The following is an 18741-nucleotide window of genomic DNA, read 5'->3' as shown; positions in this document are numbered from 1 at the left end:
TTGTTGCCATCCCTTGCTCCTGGCCAGTCTCCTGCCTGCTTGTTGGGCAGAGGAACATGGCACTGCAGTACTGCCTACACCCTCAGGTACCGGAGAGCAGGGAGCAACATCGGGTATCTGATCCTTGCTGTGTGGCGATGCAAGTAACACACAGACAGAGCAGAGCGCTTGTAGGAAGACCATGTATTTATAAAATGTGCAGGAGAACCAGTATATCCCTTAGTTCATACACAGAGGTGGCCCAGGGTTGTGCAAGGCACAGAGCTACTTTAAGGCAGATAAGTCAAAGGTACAATCCAGATTTATAACACAAGGCATCAGTACATAAAAAAATGAACAACTTCAGACAATCACAGGTGGTGAGGAGAGATGTTCATACCAGGCAAATATTAAAAATGATGACAAAACAAGTCACGTTATTATTTTCACATAAGGCATTTCTCAGAATAAAAGCTAGTCCTTCTCTTTTCACTTTGCTGAACCATAAAACAACCCCCCAGGCCCACAGTTCACTGGCAATGAACAAGTCCTGCCCATGGAGCCAGCACCCTGCAGTGCAGCCTGCACATGGGGGGCCGGGGCCCCTGGGCTGGCCGCATCCTGCCACAGGGAAGCTCTGTTCTGCACTGTGGCCCATGGTTTCCCCTCCACCCACAACCAGGGACCCACCAGAGCCCATGTGGTTGAATCACATGACATGCAACCCTCCTGCCCCTGAGACAGGACATGGCCAGGATGTACACAAAGCCCAGGAATGTGGGGCAAACCTCACCACAAACTCAGGCAAAACTTCTTAAAACTTCCCTGTGACAGAAATGAGAATGACCATGGAGGAGTCAGCTTCCCTGCTTCGGTGACATCAGGTTTCCTGCTCTTGTGCTTTGGGAGCGGCTGATGGCCGGGATGAGCCCTCTGTGCTGTGGCATGTGGCACTGGTGGGCCAACAGGGGACAGTCAGTTGGGTGCCATGGTGGCCTGGCCACTGCCCTGGACAGCCATGTCCTCTCACTGTATGGCTATGGGACCACATGCTGCTTGTCATACCTTCATTTCCGGGGGACAAAACAGCTACAGGTCATTTAGGAAGAGAGGCAGCAGCCTAAGGCTGAAAGCTGACTCTGACCCACAAGATTTCCTGCTGGCTATCAAGCCAGCAAGCACGCAGCCCATCCTCTTCCGACAACCCACAGCAGTCTCTGAGCTTGTGGACTAGATGATGGCCTCTGTCCCCATGAGCTCTCTCCAAGCTCCTCCACAGAGGCTGCCAACTAGTGCCAATTAGTGTTAATCATGTTTACCACCACAATGCTTAAACTCATAAGAGTCCTCATTGTGCTAGGAACAGAAGAGCAGTTGTGATGGCAACTTTTACAGTGGGGACACTGGCCTTTAGAAACTGGACTGAGCCCCAGTAACTCCTTCATGCTCACCAGGGAGTCCTCGTGAGGTAAGCAGCTCTGGGCTAAAGGCTCGACGGAAAGAGAACTCACCCTATGGTGGCTATTCATTGTCTGCATTCTGGCAAAGGCTGCATGGAGCGATGGACATAACACTCTCACAGACTTCTCACCATAGCTGCACACTGCACACTGGAACTTCCTTAAATACAGCTAACTCTGTGAGGGACAAAACCCAGACTGAGGCAGCCAGATGATTTGACATGATTTACATTTCATGTGCCAGAACTCACACGTTCCGTTTTCTACCACAACACTGGAGCCTGATGGGCTTGTCAAGCACCATAGAATTAATAACAAATATCTATTCTGAACTGGCATCCACTCCATCAGCCTAAAAGCAAGCAGCTCTAGTACCACGTCAACCATTGCTTGCATGCCCCATACCTCCATCGCTCACTTCTCAACAACTCCCCTTGGAGCTGGGAGCCGTGAGCAGCATCCAGTGTCACACTCCCCCCTGAAGCGTGAGACCAGCAGCAGCCTTTTCACCTTCATATGGGGACCCTGAAGCTCCAGTGCAGAGTGCAGTCCCGTAAAATGGTTTTATAAGTAAAAATCTTGCCTTCCATTAATGGTAGTTTCAGGAGCTGAGAATCTGCTCTAGCATCACGCTGGCTGTGGACAGGTGCTCTTTCCACAGCTCTCTCATCAGCACTGGCATGGGTCCGCCTGTTGTTTTACTCACCCAGTTCTCTTCTGCCCTCACTGTTCCTTACACTCAGTGCAAGTGCCAAGGCCTGAGCCACCTCCTCCATACTGGGCTCCCAGGGCTGCCTCAAAAGTGAAGCACCAACAGTTGTGCTAGTTCCTCAGCCAACGCAAACAGGTCTGCTCTTTACATGAAAGTCAAACTACAACAGGACCTAACTGTGAGGTCTTAATTAATTAAATTAACCTTTAGATGCTGCATAAATGTACAGGATTTAGAGAGCAGAAAAATCTGTCTCCTCTTTTTCTGACAAAATCTCAATGTATCAACTAATAAAATATTGCCACTTCTTCCCTGTGAGGGTTTCCCTGATATTGTTAGGACAAACATGTACGTCTGTCAGATAAGGCTGCAGAATTCCTCCTGAGATGCCCTCCAAGTGTCTCTGTATAACCCCTCCACTATCCTCAGGCAGTGGATCAATAATTCAGGTAGAGCTGAAACATCACGCCCTGCCCCTTTGCTCAACTGCAGGCACATGTGGCTCTCATCTGGGAAGTGCACTTCAGTCTCCATCCACACTCCATGAACATCGTTTCTCGTAATGACTGAAGTGCAAAGCACAGAGAAACACCTAAGCACCAGCAGCGTGAAGTGCCTATCAGCACTCCCTCATCGAGATTGTTCTGAGGTCAGCACACGGGCATATGGACACAATACAGTTCAGAGAAGATATTTTGGTCCCCTGTCCGAAAGGATGGATACCAGAGAGATGGGGAAGGGATTGGAAGGGAAGAAGAGGTTTTTGCTTGTTTTTCCTCTTTTTCTTCAAGTATTGAAAGAGAAGGTGCATTCCTGTAAATCATTCTGGGCTTAGCTGGGATTTTTGTTTGATTTGCACCACGCAAGACTCAACAGGAAATATGGCACCTCTCCCGCTGTACCATCTGCCAGACTGCACGGCAGGAAATACAAGTCCTTCACTGGGTGACAGCTCCCTCATATGACTTCCCAGCAGGACAAGGATCCCACACTTTGGATGCAATGGTTCACAAGAGAAGATCCCACTCCTCCAGCCCGACAGTCCCTTCTTCGGCTGTGCTGTCCCAATGGAGGCAGAGTTTGTGTGCTTGGCTGCGTGCCTTGATAAAGTGCACACCAGGGCAAGATGGTGGATGGTGCTGCCAGGCATCTTTGGGGTTGAAGGCTACAATGTTTTCAGCTGGCGCCGGTTCCACATGCCCCGCTTTGAGTGAAACCAGTGAAAAAAGTTTCTCAGGGACAGACGCTCCACTTCCAGCCCGGCCTGTAAGATCCTAGCAGAAAGCAGAAGGGTGCATTTAGGAGAATCTTGATGACAACAATACCAGGGAGCTTGGCTATGGGGGATCTCTTTTAAGCAGTCCTATTGTCAACAGATCACAACCCAGCTCAAGAGCCCAAGACAGCTCAGGGTATCTCCTATCCATAAGCAGGCATCTGATGACACTTTGCTGAGTGTTCTTATGCCCTAGACAGCAGGATTTGTAGGGAACAGGTACAGGCAGGCTGCATGTGCCAGGCTAGGAGGAAAGACAGCTGTCAAGATGGGATTACTCAGGATGCTAGTCTTTTCCTCTGTGAGCTAAGAAAGGAGAAGGCCCAAAACAACAGGGCTGCAAACACCGAGGCCTATAATTCATACAGCAGAGCATGATATACTTTTCTGAAACTGTCACCCAACCTCATGATCCTGAAAGGTCTCTCTGGCAAATGCTCTTTTGAGTGGTTGCTATATGTTGTATGGAAAGTTTGAGGGACCAAAACTGAGACCACCATCCACTGATTCAAGAAGATGAAGTCTCCGTGATCACCAACACCCAATCTGCCCACGGCTAACCAACAGTGTGGCTGGAAGACACCAGGAAACAGTTCCTCTTTTCCTTTATCAGTGGCTGTAGTGGTGTATTTTGGGTGCACTCACCTACTGGTCTTGAGCTCTGGACATCCTCAAAGACTCTCCCTCACTGACCAAGCTTATGGTGGCCTTCACCACCTTCATCTCCTTAGATCCATGCTTTCCAGTCACTGTTCCTCCAGGTCCTAATGGGTCTCCCTCCTAAGCACATGAATGACAACAATGAATACTTACCTGTCCAGAAGTTCCCAGTCTTCTCCTCCCCAGCGGTCCCGAAACTCTTTTGTATTCATCCCTCCGATCTTGTCCAGGTCAGACTTATATATGCCAAGGAGTCCAAACCCATTCACCTCCCAGTATCCTGAGGACAGCACAAAAGAGGCACAGGCATGTCAGTGCCAGGACAGTGCTGACACCAGAGATCCAAATCAGCACCAAGGCAGAGCCGACTATTTTAAAGCTTCGGGAAGTCAGAAAGGTGTACAGACAGCATGGGCTGTCCTAGCAAAGCCTCTCACATCTCCTGTCTGGCAGCATGATACTTAATGTAAGTGAACCTTCCTAGATTCAAGTGGTTGTCCCTGCGCTGGGATGAAAAAATATCTGCTGAAGAGTAATTTGCTTCTGTGGGGCCTCAGGATGACCACCTTTGTCTAATGGAAATCCTACGCACAGATGATCTGTGTCACTTTCCTCCCCCTGACTTGCCTTCTCTCACTCTTGGGCTAGCAGCTGTCCTCAAGAGGCCAGACTGTGCCCTCTAAGTAAAGAAATGGATAGGAACGAGTAAAAGGGGAGATTCCTGAGGTACTCAGATCCACTGGGAGTTCAAAGAGATTACCAGAGAAAATATCATATAAGGGGCTCTTCTAGCTTTTTCATCTTGAATGCCAACTACCTGCACTCTTACCTGGTGGCCCTGGTAGCATGTGAAGCACCACACCTTGATAGCAACTGAGCACCAAATCTAGAGGCTGCAGACATATTCCTTCTTTCCCCATTCCCCAAGGTCTGAGCCCAAGCAGCTCTGCTTCCTCTTACCATCAGGTGACTGCGGGGACGTGCCGCAGTGCAGCCTCATGACCATGGGTGCGAAGGCCATCTTGCCTTCCACGCAGTGCTTCCGGATCGAGTCAATGATTCCAGCTGGGAAGTGGATGTGGAGGTCGCAAAGGAAAATTATGCTGTGTGGATCCTGGAACCGACCACGCCCGTTGGGAAAAAAATAGGGTGACTTTAAGTAAGTCTTTCTTGAGGAACAGGATGACAGAGAGATGGGAGTTAATTAAAGAGCCATTCATTGGTAGATTGGAAACTGAAGTCTTTGGGGCTGGGAAAACCGCTATCACCTGCCTTTTAAATGTTAGGTATGTTACGACTGTGATTTGGATGAGCCAAAATCATAAAGCTGCTACTCCTAATTTCCTTCCTGTCTCATAGTCCAAGCAGATAGGCCAAGAATGGCACGGATCACAGGGACTGGTCTCCTTGGAGAAAGGGATGGGGTCCTTACTCCAGAGGGACAAGCAACACACCCACATTTCATCTGTTCTGTTGGGCTATTCCCTTTCCTAAAAGCCAGCATGTTCAGTACAACAGGCAAGAGGCAGTGCTGGACATGTACCATACATCCTCCTACCCACCCCACATCCCCCAGGCTTACCGTCACGAGGTCTATTCCTGCCTGCAGCCCAGCAGAACGCTCAAAATTCCCCATCAGCTTCAAGTACCGATAGCTGAGGGCCAGACAAGAAAGAGAAGTTTAGTGCATGCATGTCAGTGCGACAGAAAACACTGCTAGCAGCGATACACCATGAATACCATGCTGAGGAGCCACCTCTTGCCCCTCTGAACCCCTGAGAGGAGGAGGAAAGCCACTGTGCAAGCATGCAAGCTCAGCACAACCCTCAGTGCCAGTGTGCCCTGATGGTCCTCCCACATATGCAGCAAGGATAGCGCAGTTCATAGCAGAAGTCCTGCCAGCTCTATTTCTGGAACCTCTAGCACTGGAAAGGACAGGTCAGAATACAATAAGCCAGCTGGTTGTTCCAGCAAGAGAAGTCCCCAGAGGACTCCACACTCATTTCTCACAGCTTCCTTGTCTTCTCTGGCTTCCCTCTCCCCCATCATTGTGACACTTGCTTTTTCTCCTCCCTTGCAAACTTGAAGAAAGCCAAGAGAAAAGAGATGCATCTGGATAGATGACTGCAATAGGTATCGACTTACAGTTTTGTAACAGTATTCTATGCAGTATACATACACACACATTATAACAACAATATATGCACATACACATGCAAGGTGTGCACAAATATCATCTTTGGGTTTCTAGCTGCAAGAAGCTGAGGGAGGTCAATGCAAAGAGATTTGTGCTGCATTTGCAGGAATATACTTGTGAGTAGTATTTTGTGATCAGACAGCACTCTCACCTGCGCAAGCTAGACCTTTTCAGAGCAGTCTCTACGTTCATGTCATCACTGCTGTAGTCTGTGATGATGACATTGAAGTATGGATCCTTAGTGACTCGGAACAGCTCTTCCATGTCAGAGATGAACTGCAGCACCCAGCGTGCCTGGTTTTTCACTGGTTGTATTGCATGAGGAAGAGAATCAAAGGAAAACTGATTTCAAAGATGGCATGGCTTTCAGCAAGCAAGGCTCCTTGCCTCCCCTCAAACCCAGCCAACACTGCAGGGATGCTCAAATAGGCTCAGGCTGAAAACTTGGACCAAAGGGCCCACAAACTGGTGTGGGTTCTTTCTCAAAATGTGTCAGTGTTTTTCTCTGGGCTTACAAGCCATGGGAGGCTTGGGCCCTGTCATGTTTCTGAGGAGACTTAGCATGGAGAGAAAAGAAATTGGAAGTGACCCTAACAGGTCTGCCCCAAAGGGAAGAGCCAGCCATGCTGTCCCTGCAAGTCCCAGGAGGGTAGATCCCCTTACCTGGCACCACAAAATGAACCACAGCGCGGTGGTTCCAGGAAAAGCCCTGGGGCCAGCACAGCTCTGGCTCTTTTGCCACAGCCATCAGGTGCCGCCGGCGACCCCAAGCCAGGTTCCTCATGTTCCTCTCCTCTCGCTCATCTCCGCCCACACCCTGCCAGCCACGTGCAAAGATGTACTCGGAGAAGCGGACGAGACGCTCTCCCTGCTCCAGCAGCTCCAGCTCCAGCAGGTAGCGGCTCCCTCGCATGCGGTCCTGGCGTTTCTCCACATTCACGATACGCTGCAGCTGGAACCGCCTGCAGGAGATTCAGCTAGGGTGGGTATGTCCCCTGTACACCAGCCCCTCTCCCTCATTCACCCTGCTTGGCTCATTTCGCTCTGCTGGGCTCTTTCCTCCTGGGCTAGCACAACTCTTTTTGTCCCCAGCTTCCCCCCATGGGATGGTTTAACACCTGTTTCCTAAATCCATAAGCATGTGGGATTAGATCCGGGATCCCAGCCAAGAGAAAATAGTTGGCAAGGGAAATGAAATAAAGGTGACACTGAAAAAAACAAATGTGTCTGAATGACTGTAGGGCTGGTAATAGAGAGTGTACTCAACACCTCTGTCAAAGATCTTGGCAAAGGAAGAATGGTTGGGCTGGTGAAGGTGGCTGATGACAGCTTATCAACGATAACAAGGAGTAAGACTGAGCAATCATACAGAAAAAAATGGGATGAGCTGTAGGTCTAGAATGGCCAAAATGGGATGAAATGCCAGGTCATGTCCTGTCTTGTAATATAAAATGGATGCTCATCAGTTAAAAGTGCTGAGAAAACCCTGAGTGTACTGATCAGTTACACTGTGACTGTGAGTGACGTGACCCTGAAAAAAAAACCAAACACAATCTAAGATGTAGCATGAGAGCTATTTCCAGGAACTGGGAACTAATAACACCATTCTATACAATATCCAGAAAACTGAAACCTCCAGTCTCTCACATTTACAGCCACTGGCTGTTGGAAAGTGATAGTCACCCCTGGACTTGATCTAGTGTCCAACAATTCCTATTTCTCAGCTCAAAGAGATCTTCTGCATTTTTACATATAATCCTTGCCTGAAGTTTTATTTTCCACATCTAGCTTATCCTTTGATTCATCCCAACTGCAAACACAATTGGTATTCCCTGAGCAGCCTGGTATACAAGCTCTAGGACATGCTCCTTTGGTTTTCACACTGTGCCTTACCCTTTAATCCTTTGGTTGAGCTTCTTGAGGAAGACACGTGTGACTTCCAGGGCCTCCCTCTCTTTCAGCAGCAGGTTTCCCGATGTGTTGCACTTCAGGTCAATCCAGTCAGTGCGCAGCACATGGAAATCCAGGTTGCTTGCACTGAAAGTCTGCTCCCAGTTCACCAGCTGGTCAAACACTGGTACATAATCAAAACCCTCCTCATCCTCCTCCTCTGGCTCCCCGTCCACCTCTTCCTCTTCCTCTTCCGCTGCCACCTTTTCAGGCCTAGACTTGCCCTTTGCGAGAGATGCCACCTGTGTCTCTCCCTTGCCCGCGTCTCCACCGGTGGCCCTCTTCTGCTCAGCCACGTAGGCCTCCACTTGGTTCAGCCACTGCTCCAGCCGCGGTGGCTCCTTGCTGGGGCCAGCAGTGCCCACGAGGTGCCTGCTGGCTTTGCTGGATACTGGGTCTGCTCTCCTAGCTTGCTCAGTGCCTGCTGGCTGCAGGCTATCCTCCATAATGCTGAGGTCTCCTCGAGGTCTCAGCCCTTTGGGAATCTGGACCCCTGAGTCCCTGGAGCGGCTGAGAGGCTGCTCCCTTTGAGACCTGCTCCTAGAAGGAGGGTTCTCCTTTTTGGCAGGTGCTCTGCCCTGGGCGGCCCTGGCATGCTGTGGAGGGCTCCTGGAGTTGTCTTTGACTCCAGCTTTTAAGTGAGGTCTCTTTGTCACTGGGTTTCTTTCTGGGCCAGCTTGACTGAGGCTTTGGTTGGCAGGGGCCAGCAGGGCTGTTTTGACACCAGACCTTTTTGTCCATCTCCTTTGTGTCACCTCTCCTGTGTCACCAACTGAGAGGAGCCGCCGATGCTCCCGGAGGGAATAGTCCTCATAGACACGATCGCTGCCCACTGCCGTGCTGGGAGAAGTGCCTGCTGGCTCTGCCTGCCACATGCCAGGGTGTGCTGGGGAGACAGTGCTCTCCACATCCTGCTCCCCATACTGCAGATCATCCAGGTTCCCGTCCTGAAAGCCTGCAGGAATAATTGCAGTTACACCTCTGGCATCCTCCTTCCCCATCACAACCCTGGCACCCAACACCTATTCGCTGTGGAGATGTCAGGCTTAGCCTTCAGCTATGGGTCTGCCCACAGCCTCGCAAGGCAAGTGCAAGCATTGGCTGCTACTCTGTGCACATTTGGCTCTGACACTTCTGCCCACATTTTTGCTGGAATTGCACCTCAGCTAAGTAGCAGGCCTGAAAACTGGTCATCACTGTGTCTGCTAGAGCACACTGCTTGGCCTCCCAGACTGCCCTTAAGAAAAGTGAATGTGACAGCAAAAATTTCCTCCTAGTTGCAGTGCTCTGGCAGGAAAGGGCTGTGACTTGCTTGGCATAGAAAATCAACAGGCAGATAAAAGGCTCCTCCAGGCTCTGGTACTAGGGACCCCTACCTGGTTGCTCAGTCTTTTCTTCAGAGTCCAAGCTCTTCTCTTTCCGGTCCATTTTCATGTACTTGGAGAATCCAAATCTGCAGAGGGAAGGACACCAGCTTGATGAAAGTTATTTGGCCCTCTCCAACTAAATTCTAGCCACTGCTACAGAGGAGATGGTCAATTACTTTGATTATATCTACCCATCAGCTCTAGACTCTCCTTTCACAGCAAGTCATAGGTGTCATGGTTTTATGATTTTCGGTTATTGGTATTCCACATCATAACATCATGTAGTGAATGTACCTGGTTCTCAGAAGAGAAGGACTACTACAGTCCCCACGGCACTTTGCTCCTCTGTTACCATTTTCCAGCCGGAGGGAAAAGATAAAAGCTCGCAGTATAAAAACTTGCAGATCACGAGACCTCGTCCCTTTTTCCGCCGTCTCTCGTCTTGGCAGCACCTCGCTCTCCAGCCGCCTTATCGTCGGTAGTAGAGTAAGGCCTACCTTGATTTTGGGACATTCTCTCTCTCTGTGTTGGATTTATCAGCTTAAATTGTAATTATATTGTATTATAGTGTGTTGTTTTGCATTCCGATATTTTATTTAGTAAATTAGTTTGTTTCTCCTCAGATTGTTGCCGCTGTTCTTTGCTCTCAGGGCCATCTCCCTACCCTTTTCCCCTTTCCCCTTTTCCCGGGGCGTGGGCCCTTGGGTCCCCCGTCCCCTTTGTCACGGAATCGGGCCTAACGCCCGTAAACCGTTGACAATAGGCTATCATCACGAACTTTCAGATCCTGGGGCAATCAAATCTTACTCTGTATTGTGAAAAACATCAGCTTTCCTGAGTTATCATCCCAGTTTCTCAGACATTTTCTTGAGTGCTACCTCATATGCATAGGATGAAATTCCAACATAAGGACACTGAAACTCTCCTTTAGCCTCCCTTAAACTTCTCCTTAAAGCTCACTTCCAATGTAGCACTCACAAACTGAAGTCACTGTGCTGCTGAAGTGGCTCAGGCAGTGATCTCCCTCTCTCTTCTCCCATACCACCACTGTGGTTTGTGTGTTGTCCCATCGTATGCTTGTGCTTCAAGCTTCTGGGAGGGGTTTCCTTCCTTGGATCGTTTCCTTCCATGTGAGCTTGATGCCAAGCAAAATAGGCTCCTACTTCCCAAATGCTGTTGCAATACAAACTATTTGTCAAGCAAAAAACTTGAGGTGCATGTGCCAGCCCACAATAGCCACCTTCTCCTTCCTTTACAATGAACCCTAGGCCCAGTAGATCCCTCCCAAACCTACAATACAATCTATCTTTCCAGTCCTCAAAATAGGAAGATGAGCACAAGGAGGCCACCATCAGCTATCTCACGGGAAAAGTGACACTCCTTATCCTGCAAACAAGTCCTCCCAAAAGGAGCGGAGTCCACACACAGGGTGTCTGTTTCCCTGGGGAGCAGGGAGCATGCTTGTGGTGGTTGCCTCACAGAGCCATCACTGGAGCCAGACCCCAGTGAAGGATGCTGTCATCCACCCCAGAGACGTCTGGTTGTGAGTATGGTTTGGCTTCCACAGTGACAGCCATCAGGAGGCTCCAGCTGCTGGCATGGAAAGTTTGCTGGCAAATACATTCCCTGATGTACTGGAACAAATATACTCTGACCCAGCTTCCTGGTTAATAGAGCAAGAAAAGCAGCAGCAGTTTTCCTTTGAGACCTAAATACAATTTCACTTAAAGGAAGCACTGGCTATTGAAAGCAACTATAAATGCTTTAATGTTTTATGGGACTTAAGGGACCTTTAAATTAAGAGAATCCCAAATAAATGAATAAGAAATTCCACTCTAATTCCAGACTTAAAACTGTCCCCTCTCTCTCTCACCACTAGTAAACCTGCACTTGCAGCATCCTACCTTTCCAAGTAATATGGGTTTTCCTGATAGAAGCATTTGTTTTCTTTCTCCATATGGCTCAGGCGGCTGTAATCATTCGGGTAAACGAAGGATAAATGAATCTAGGAAGAAGGGAAGAAAAATAAAGGAAAAACCCTCATCAATGCCAGACATCATTCATAAGGTGACCCAGATCCGTTTGCAAGGTGAGCAGCCCTTTGGAGAATGAGCAAGCACTGCTCACTATGTGCCTCTCAAAGGCACCAAGTAGCAGGCTGTAAGAATAGACTATGGAAGTGGAAAACAGAAGGAAGAGTGATGGGCATCTGTCTGTCCATCTCTGCAACAGTGTGTTGAAGTCCTGTGACAAAGCAAGAACTAGATGGGATAGTCCCACTGGGGAGGTGCAGGAGAACACGAGAGCCCAGAAAGTGTGTGAGGTCAGCCACAGGCAAGGCTGAGGAAGCCATGGTTGCCCAGGATATGAGTCCCACGGGAAGTGTAGGCTTGAAATGGCATCAACGGATGGCAAACCAGGCTGGTGATATGTCCCCAGTTCCACTGGCTCTGCCAGGCCTCAGCCAGTTTGCTCTGCTATGAAAGGGATTGAACCTTGCTATGCTGCATGTCCACAAATGTGGGTCCCACCTCAAGGCCAGTTTGAAAACTCTCTTGGGCCTTGGTCCATGCACACTACTCCCCCCAAGGAATAAAATCCTCAGCCATGACAAGGCTCCATGTGAAGGCAAGCTCAGAGCTTTTGCTTGAGGTCTGAGGAGCACTGTAAGACACACACACTTGTCTGCCAGTGAGAATAGCAAGCAGTGTGTAGCGCATATCTCCCTTCTCCCGCTGTTAAATTCTGGCATGTATTGGGATGCTGAAGACCTGAAGAACAGATGGTCACATCTGCCCAGGAGCTTCATACAGGTGGTGAGGCCTATGGACAATCAGGTCTCCCTCCTTCCTCCTTGCATTCCCCTGGGCAGGTGCTGGCTCAAGGAATAAAACTTACAAACTGGAGGCCCTGGTAGCGCTGCAGAGGGAACCCATTCACCAGGTAGCTAGGCTTGTACGGGCAGTCTGGCAGGGCTCGGCGCAGGCGTGACTTGCTGAGCAGAGGCACTGAGAAGAAATGTAGGCAAGTATTGCTGGAGGAACTCTGATGCAACTGATGCACTAGCCTGGCTACATCTGTGCCTGGCTTGTACGTAACTGTATGAGAGGTTATGAGATAAAATCATTGAGGTTGGAAAAAGACCACCAAGACCATCTAGTCCAACTCCAACCCATCACCATCATGCTCACTAACCACATCCTTTAGTGCCACATCCACACGGTTCTTGAACACCTCCAGGGATGGTGACTCCCCCACCTCCCTGGGCGGCCTGTTCCAATGCATCATCACTCTTTCTGAGAATTATTTTTTTCTATTATCCCACCTGAACCTCCCCTGGCACAACTTGATACCATTCCCTCTTGTCCTATCACTGTTACCCGGGAGAAGGGGCCGACCCTCACCTCGCCATAACATCCTTCCAGGTCGCTGTAGAGAGCGATACGGTCTCCCCTGAGCCTCCTCTTCTCCAGACTGAACAATCCCGGTTCCCTCCATCAATCACCATAAAATCTGTGCTCCAGACCCCTCACAGCTCTGTTGTCCTTCTCTGGATATTCTCCAGGGCCTTGATGTCCTTCTTATAGTGAAGGGCCCAAAACTGAACACAGTACTTGAGTTGTGGCCTCAACAGTGCAAGTACAGAGAGGTGATCCAGCTCACTATTTCTGATACACAAAGTGAACCATCTTCTACAGTTCATCCATTCACATTGCTCTACAGCACTTGCACTAAAATATGCCTGGAGACACCGCATGAGTTTGACCCCAAGAAAGAGGAGATGGGTTTACACTCTGCTTTGTCTCCTATCCTACAGTGACAGATGCTGCATGCTGCCCCCTCCTTCTGCAGTGTGGAATAAGGAGGGTGGCCTTTGATAATCACAGTGTAGGAGGACAAACTTGCTCAGCTGTTCATCTGCATGTGCTGGGACAGGCTGCAGCAACCTCCTCAACTCCTTTGCAAGTCTTACCTTTGTAAAGAGTGTCCCGGGGGTCAGGCTTCAACATGTCAGCAGGGTGTGCCTTGCCGCTGGTGCCATCAGCAGGCCGGCTCTTGTGGCTGGCCAAAGTCTGCGGGATGTGCCCAACCTCATCCATCTTTAACAGTGTCTCATCTAGAAGCCAGAGAGAGAATGGAAGGGGGAGGAAGGGCTCATTCATCCCTTGTCCCAGGCAGCGCCTTTCCCCAGCATCAGCCCTTCCAAATGGTATTGCACCACAGCAGTGCCTACATGGTGCTGATCAGGAGCTTCATCACTCACGAGGGAAGGAAAGGCTCTGACTGGGAAAGCTGGAGATACTGAACATAGCTATCACTGAAAACAAACAAACACAGTGATGAGTGATGGCAGGAAATGACCTCATGAGAGAACACACAAGCAGTGGTATGCTGCAGACGTCTCATCCTGGCAGAAATTACTGGACAAGTTTGAATTATCAGCATTAAATTTCTTTTATAAGTGGGCAGATAAAGTTGAATGGAAGGAGAAAGCTGAGAAATGGAGGTTTCTCCTGAGCTGGAAAATGAGCAAGACCATGGGCTGAGGCCTTCAGTGGCCTAGGAGGCTGGTGCTCCAGCAGGGTAATGGAAACCCATGGTAAACCAGGAGCAATGGGAAGCACAAGCTCAAGATTGGGTATCAGTTATGCCTTTTCTTGAGTGCTGCTGCCAGATTTCATGTCTCCATGGATCTGACTCTGAAGTGAGTGGAACTGAGTAAATATCATCGAATCTAATAAATAAATATCATAAATAAATAATAAACATCATGCTCCCAAGGGCACTGGGGTTCCTGTTAGCAACTTTTGGGTACTGAACAACATGGAAACCTCAGAAGGATGAGATAATGTGTGATACAGCCATAGGCTGAGGTGGAAGACTGCAGCACTGCGCCAGCCATGAAGGGATCTTCTAGGCTGCTAGCTGTTCCTTACACAAGCAAGTAATAAGCGGAAAAGAGCTGAAGGAGAAAGAAAGGGGATGCAGACCTGACTGAGTACCTTGTCCGGGCGAAATGGCAAGTTTCAGAAAATGCAACAGCAGGTTGTAATCCAAGACACCGCAGACAGGTGTCTACGTTACATCATGGAGTCTCCCATAGGCAAAAGTGTTAGCACAGAAAAAATACCAGAGATGTTGGAAAGTAATAGCAGCAGGTACAGGAAGGGGGAATGTTGGCAGTGGAAAGTGATACTGACAAAAGTAGATAAGCAAAGGCAGGACTGAGGAGCTCCTTAAATGATACAGGCACCACGTGATGTGCTAAAAAGGGTTTGCAAAACAGGAGAAGGACTGGGCTGACATGTTTGCTGCAATCTGGCAGCAACTTGAAGAGACTTGAGGGAAGCACTGAAGAAAGCAGCAATTCCTGATACCACTAGATGTATTCAGCTGTGTCCAGCATCCCAAGAGAAATCTGCTGGAGATGCTCCAGTGGCCAGCACATCCCCATGACTCCCACATTATGGGCTCCTCCATTCTTCCCTAGCTCTCTGCACAAGCCACTTTCATCCCATGATACTCTCACATATCACTTTCCCTCACTCTTACAGACTCTCTTCTCTATCATTTCTCTATTGTCTAATTCCACTTCCAGTTCTCCTGTATTTAATAATGAGTCACACGCTACTGTCCAGAGGTCTCTCTCCTGACCTGTCTCTATTTTTTTCTTGTAATGATCTGTACACAGAGTATTTGCCTGGATAGACTGTGATTCACAGTGAAACACTGATGATAAGTTTTGAAGGAATGGGGAGGTGCTCAAGGAAACCTGTGTGAATATACTTACTAGCAAAAAGGGAGAGGTACTGGGAGTCAATGACTTTGAACTTTGCATCTGGGTCATTCAGTTTCCACTGGAACAGAGAAATGCATTAGAACAATGTTGTTATGCATTTAACCAAACCTGAACAAAAGGAACAGATACAAGGTGGTGTTTTTTTCACTAGATGGGCCCACAGCTTTCTTCTTCTCCTTATTATGACAGTCTACCTAGCATCAAAAGACTAAGAATGAATTGAGATTCCCCTGGATTCATTCAAAGCAGGAAAGGACAAAGGGATGCAGCAGAGAGCAGAAAGTAGAATTGTCCCAAGCGAAATGGTCCTAACATAGCCAGAGTTGTCCCACATAGAAGTAGGAAGAGCTCTGGAAGGGATTTGATAAATTCATCTCATACAAAGAGGATATGGGGCCTGGGAAGGGAGGGAAATAATTATAAACTTAATTCCCAAGATTCAAGAGAACACATATATTGTACATAACACATTCCATTTGCATATGCATACATATGTACAGTATAGCCATTTGCATAGACTCACTGCTACTTCCACATGGTCTGTCCCTTTGTCATCCTGCTTGTGCAGCACCTCAAAGTAGTACCTGCCTGCAGCTGACAACCTGTGAAAAACAACATGTCTGTCACCAACAGCATTAAGGAATATTTCTTCTTAGCTTGTTGGCAGACAGTGAGTGGAGAGCAACCACGTCCATGAAACAACTTAATTCTCAGGGTGAATAGGACTGGGATTGCCCAGAAAATCCAGATGCTGGTAGCTAGATTAGTGGCTTCCCTGGTGCACCTGGAGCACTCCAGACCCTTCTCAGGTAATTCTGAACAATACCCTTTCAGCCCTGTCTGCCAGCTTTCGGCCTCTGGGAAACCTGGGCAGTTCCAAGGCAGGAGGCCTGGGGTACAGCTCATAAAGAGGAGTCTGGATTTGCTGATGATCCTCCTCCAGGAAAGAAAAAATCAGCACTATATTTCTGCTGTAAGATGGTAAAGCAACTGGCACAGACGGGGAAGTGTCACTTGAGCTTTGGCAGACCCCATAGTGGTTTCTATCTATCTCTATATTGTTAAATTCTTCAGAACAAGTCTGCTCTTTTTTCCTTTTCCCTGTCACTTCCTGGCCATGCACAGAAGTGTCTGGAAGTGAGAGACTCTGCTCACTCACCTCACCACCTTTGACTGCTGGCTCCAAAATTTTCCAAACTCCCCCGGTGCTGTCCACTCCTTCCCTGTCTGAGAAGAGACAGAAGATGTTGCAGTTAAGATGCAATGTTTCCCTGGTTACTGTGCCGGAGCAACGAGGAAAGAAATTTGAGCTGCTCCTCCTGGTAAGTTGTCTGTGTGACAGCCTCTGGACAGATTTAAATTCCTTAACCATGAACCTGGGGCTGTCAGCTGCAATGCTGATATATATCTGGCTTAAGGTATGTTGTGTCATACTTGTCTGGCATCTGTGGTGGTGGTGGTGCCTGTAGTTGGGAGGGAAAAGAAACTTGGCTAGGCCAGGGAAGCGTAGAAGACAGGAGGGTATCCATCCCCACAGAAACATCCCAGATTTTACAGAAGGAGCCATGCAGAATGCACTGTACCTTGCCCACACTGGCCAGCAGCTGGAGACCAGAGGTCTTTTCATCTGAACTCAACCAGAACTCAGCATTGTCATCTGCAGCAATGGCAAACTGAAACTCTCCTGTTAAGAGATGGTGGCAGTAAGTAGGGTTCTGGGGTGAGGACTTGTGCACAGAATGGAGTCTGCTCTTCTAAAATGCTGTCTTTGTCTTCTTTGCTGGTGATACCAGATTAATCCTTTGGATATTAACCATGCCCCTTTCAACCCCTCTGAATTCTCAAACTCTGCAGTGATTGAAAACAAAACAACACTTATAGCTGGTTCCCTACTCCTCCTGCACTGACTTCACCTGACACCTAATCTGGAAAGCTATGAAGTCTATGTCACATCTCCCTGGTTTTTGCTCACAGAGCAAACGTTCTGTGTGAGAAGCTGTGTTTGGACGGAGGAATGTGCATGCGGAGCCATGAAAGGAGACAGAGGTGTTTGGGTTTGGCTGCTCCAGCCAGGATTACAGAGATGGCACTGAGGGCCAGAGGACCAGGGATGGGTGAGTGTTAGTGGGCTGCTCTGGGCAGAAGCACGTAGCTGGGTGACACAGATGTCAGCTGGTGTCAGACAGCATTCACGAACCTCAGGAGCAGCAGGAACACAAACAATGTCATGTACAGTCCTATCTGTGTGTGAGGGAGGGGTTGCTCATGCCCACATGCACATTATGGGGCCATGCATTCATGACAGCACTGTTTTTTAACTAGCACTTCCAACTTGTTTTCTTCTGTGCTTTTCCTTTCTACCCTACAACAGAGGCAGATGTGCTTTATCCATGCCAAGGACACAGCCAGCTGGGCCGCCTACGTGAGGGGCTGTGCACTCAGGCCAAGAGGGGACACAAGCAGCCCCACAGCAGCCCCAGAGCCAAAGAGCCCTCACCATCGGTGAAAGGATGCAGGTAGCCAAATATCCGGAGACCATAGTTGGTCCACTTTGGGGACACGGCCAGTTTCTTCAGCACGGTTCTTGTCTGAAGTGGAAGATAAAAAAAAATAAAATTAGATGGATAGGAACAAGAGAGGAGGAGAAGCAGTTGGGGGCAAAAATCTTGCAGTGGGTGGACAGAGGGAAGTATGATGTTTGTTTTGTGAGGATGTGGCATGGTGTGTGTTGGAAGCAATGGGAAAGGGCAGGCAGTATGTGAGAGGAACTGAAGAAGGGCTGCTCAGGAGAAAGGAGAGCTGTATGGGGGATGTTGGAGATGGTGGGAATGGGATGTGACATTTGGTGGGCACTTGGAGGGAGAGCATCAAACACAGGGCTCCTTCATGCTGTGCCCAAGCTCTGGCAGGTCAGCAAGGGGAAAATGAGCTTCCTCCCAGAGGTTCACTGAACCCCTGTGAAAGCTGCCTGCTTCTGAGGGATCAGGAAGAAAGAGGAGGTGATGGAGGGGTGGGGACAGGATGCAAAGGGAGCAAAGACAGGAACCATGGGACAAACAGTGTTGGGGTCTTACTCACGTGGGGGTAGAGGGGAAAGTGGAGGTTCCTCCTGAGCTGCTCAGTGGAACCGCCACACCAGTCCTCAAACACATGCAGGTTGGCCTGACCCTGGAACTGGGGGGCAGAAGAGAGGGACCATGAATTGCTGTGTCCTTCCCATGTCCTTCCCTGTATTCCAGCCTCAGCCACGGTCCCCAGCACTAGAAAGCTTGTGAGTGCAAAGGAAGATGCTGCTGCAACAGTGACATCTAACCAGCTGAGCACTGGGACTGGGCCAGGT

The 18741-nt window shown here is 49.0% G+C and overlaps 1 protein-coding gene across 1 annotated transcript in view; it reads right to left on the bottom strand.

The window, feature by feature from the left end:
• B4GALNT3 (beta-1,4-N-acetyl-galactosaminyltransferase 3) overlaps positions 167 to 18741 on the bottom strand; it is a 59732-nt gene continuing 41157 nt past the window's right edge. Inside the window, exons 4-20 of the mRNA XM_021389493.1 lie at positions 18480 to 18575; positions 17899 to 17989; positions 16985 to 17085; positions 16561 to 16628; positions 15925 to 16003; positions 15393 to 15459; positions 13575 to 13718; positions 12500 to 12609; positions 11506 to 11606; positions 9611 to 9687; positions 8178 to 9189; positions 6948 to 7246; positions 6436 to 6589; positions 5670 to 5742; positions 5048 to 5201; positions 4241 to 4367; positions 167 to 3425 (exon numbers count right to left, since the gene is read on the bottom strand). Of these exons, the coding sequence (XP_021245168.1) occupies positions 3317 to 3425; positions 4241 to 4367; positions 5048 to 5201; positions 5670 to 5742; positions 6436 to 6589; positions 6948 to 7246; positions 8178 to 9189; positions 9611 to 9687; positions 11506 to 11606; positions 12500 to 12609; positions 13575 to 13718; positions 15393 to 15459; positions 15925 to 16003; positions 16561 to 16628; positions 16985 to 17085; positions 17899 to 17989; positions 18480 to 18575 (2862 nt within the window). The 3' untranslated portion in view covers positions 167 to 3316. The remainder of the gene's footprint in view (positions 3426 to 4240; positions 4368 to 5047; positions 5202 to 5669; positions 5743 to 6435; positions 6590 to 6947; positions 7247 to 8177; positions 9190 to 9610; positions 9688 to 11505; positions 11607 to 12499; positions 12610 to 13574; positions 13719 to 15392; positions 15460 to 15924; positions 16004 to 16560; positions 16629 to 16984; positions 17086 to 17898; positions 17990 to 18479; positions 18576 to 18741) is intronic.

Source organism: Numida meleagris, chromosome 1 (assembly GCF_002078875.1).
Source record: "Numida meleagris isolate 19003 breed g44 Domestic line chromosome 1, NumMel1.0, whole genome shotgun sequence".
Lineage (NCBI taxonomy): Eukaryota > Metazoa > Chordata > Aves > Galliformes > Numididae > Numida > Numida meleagris.
Note: the sequence above shows the minus strand (reverse complement) of the source record. Positions and strands in the feature narration are given on the sequence as shown.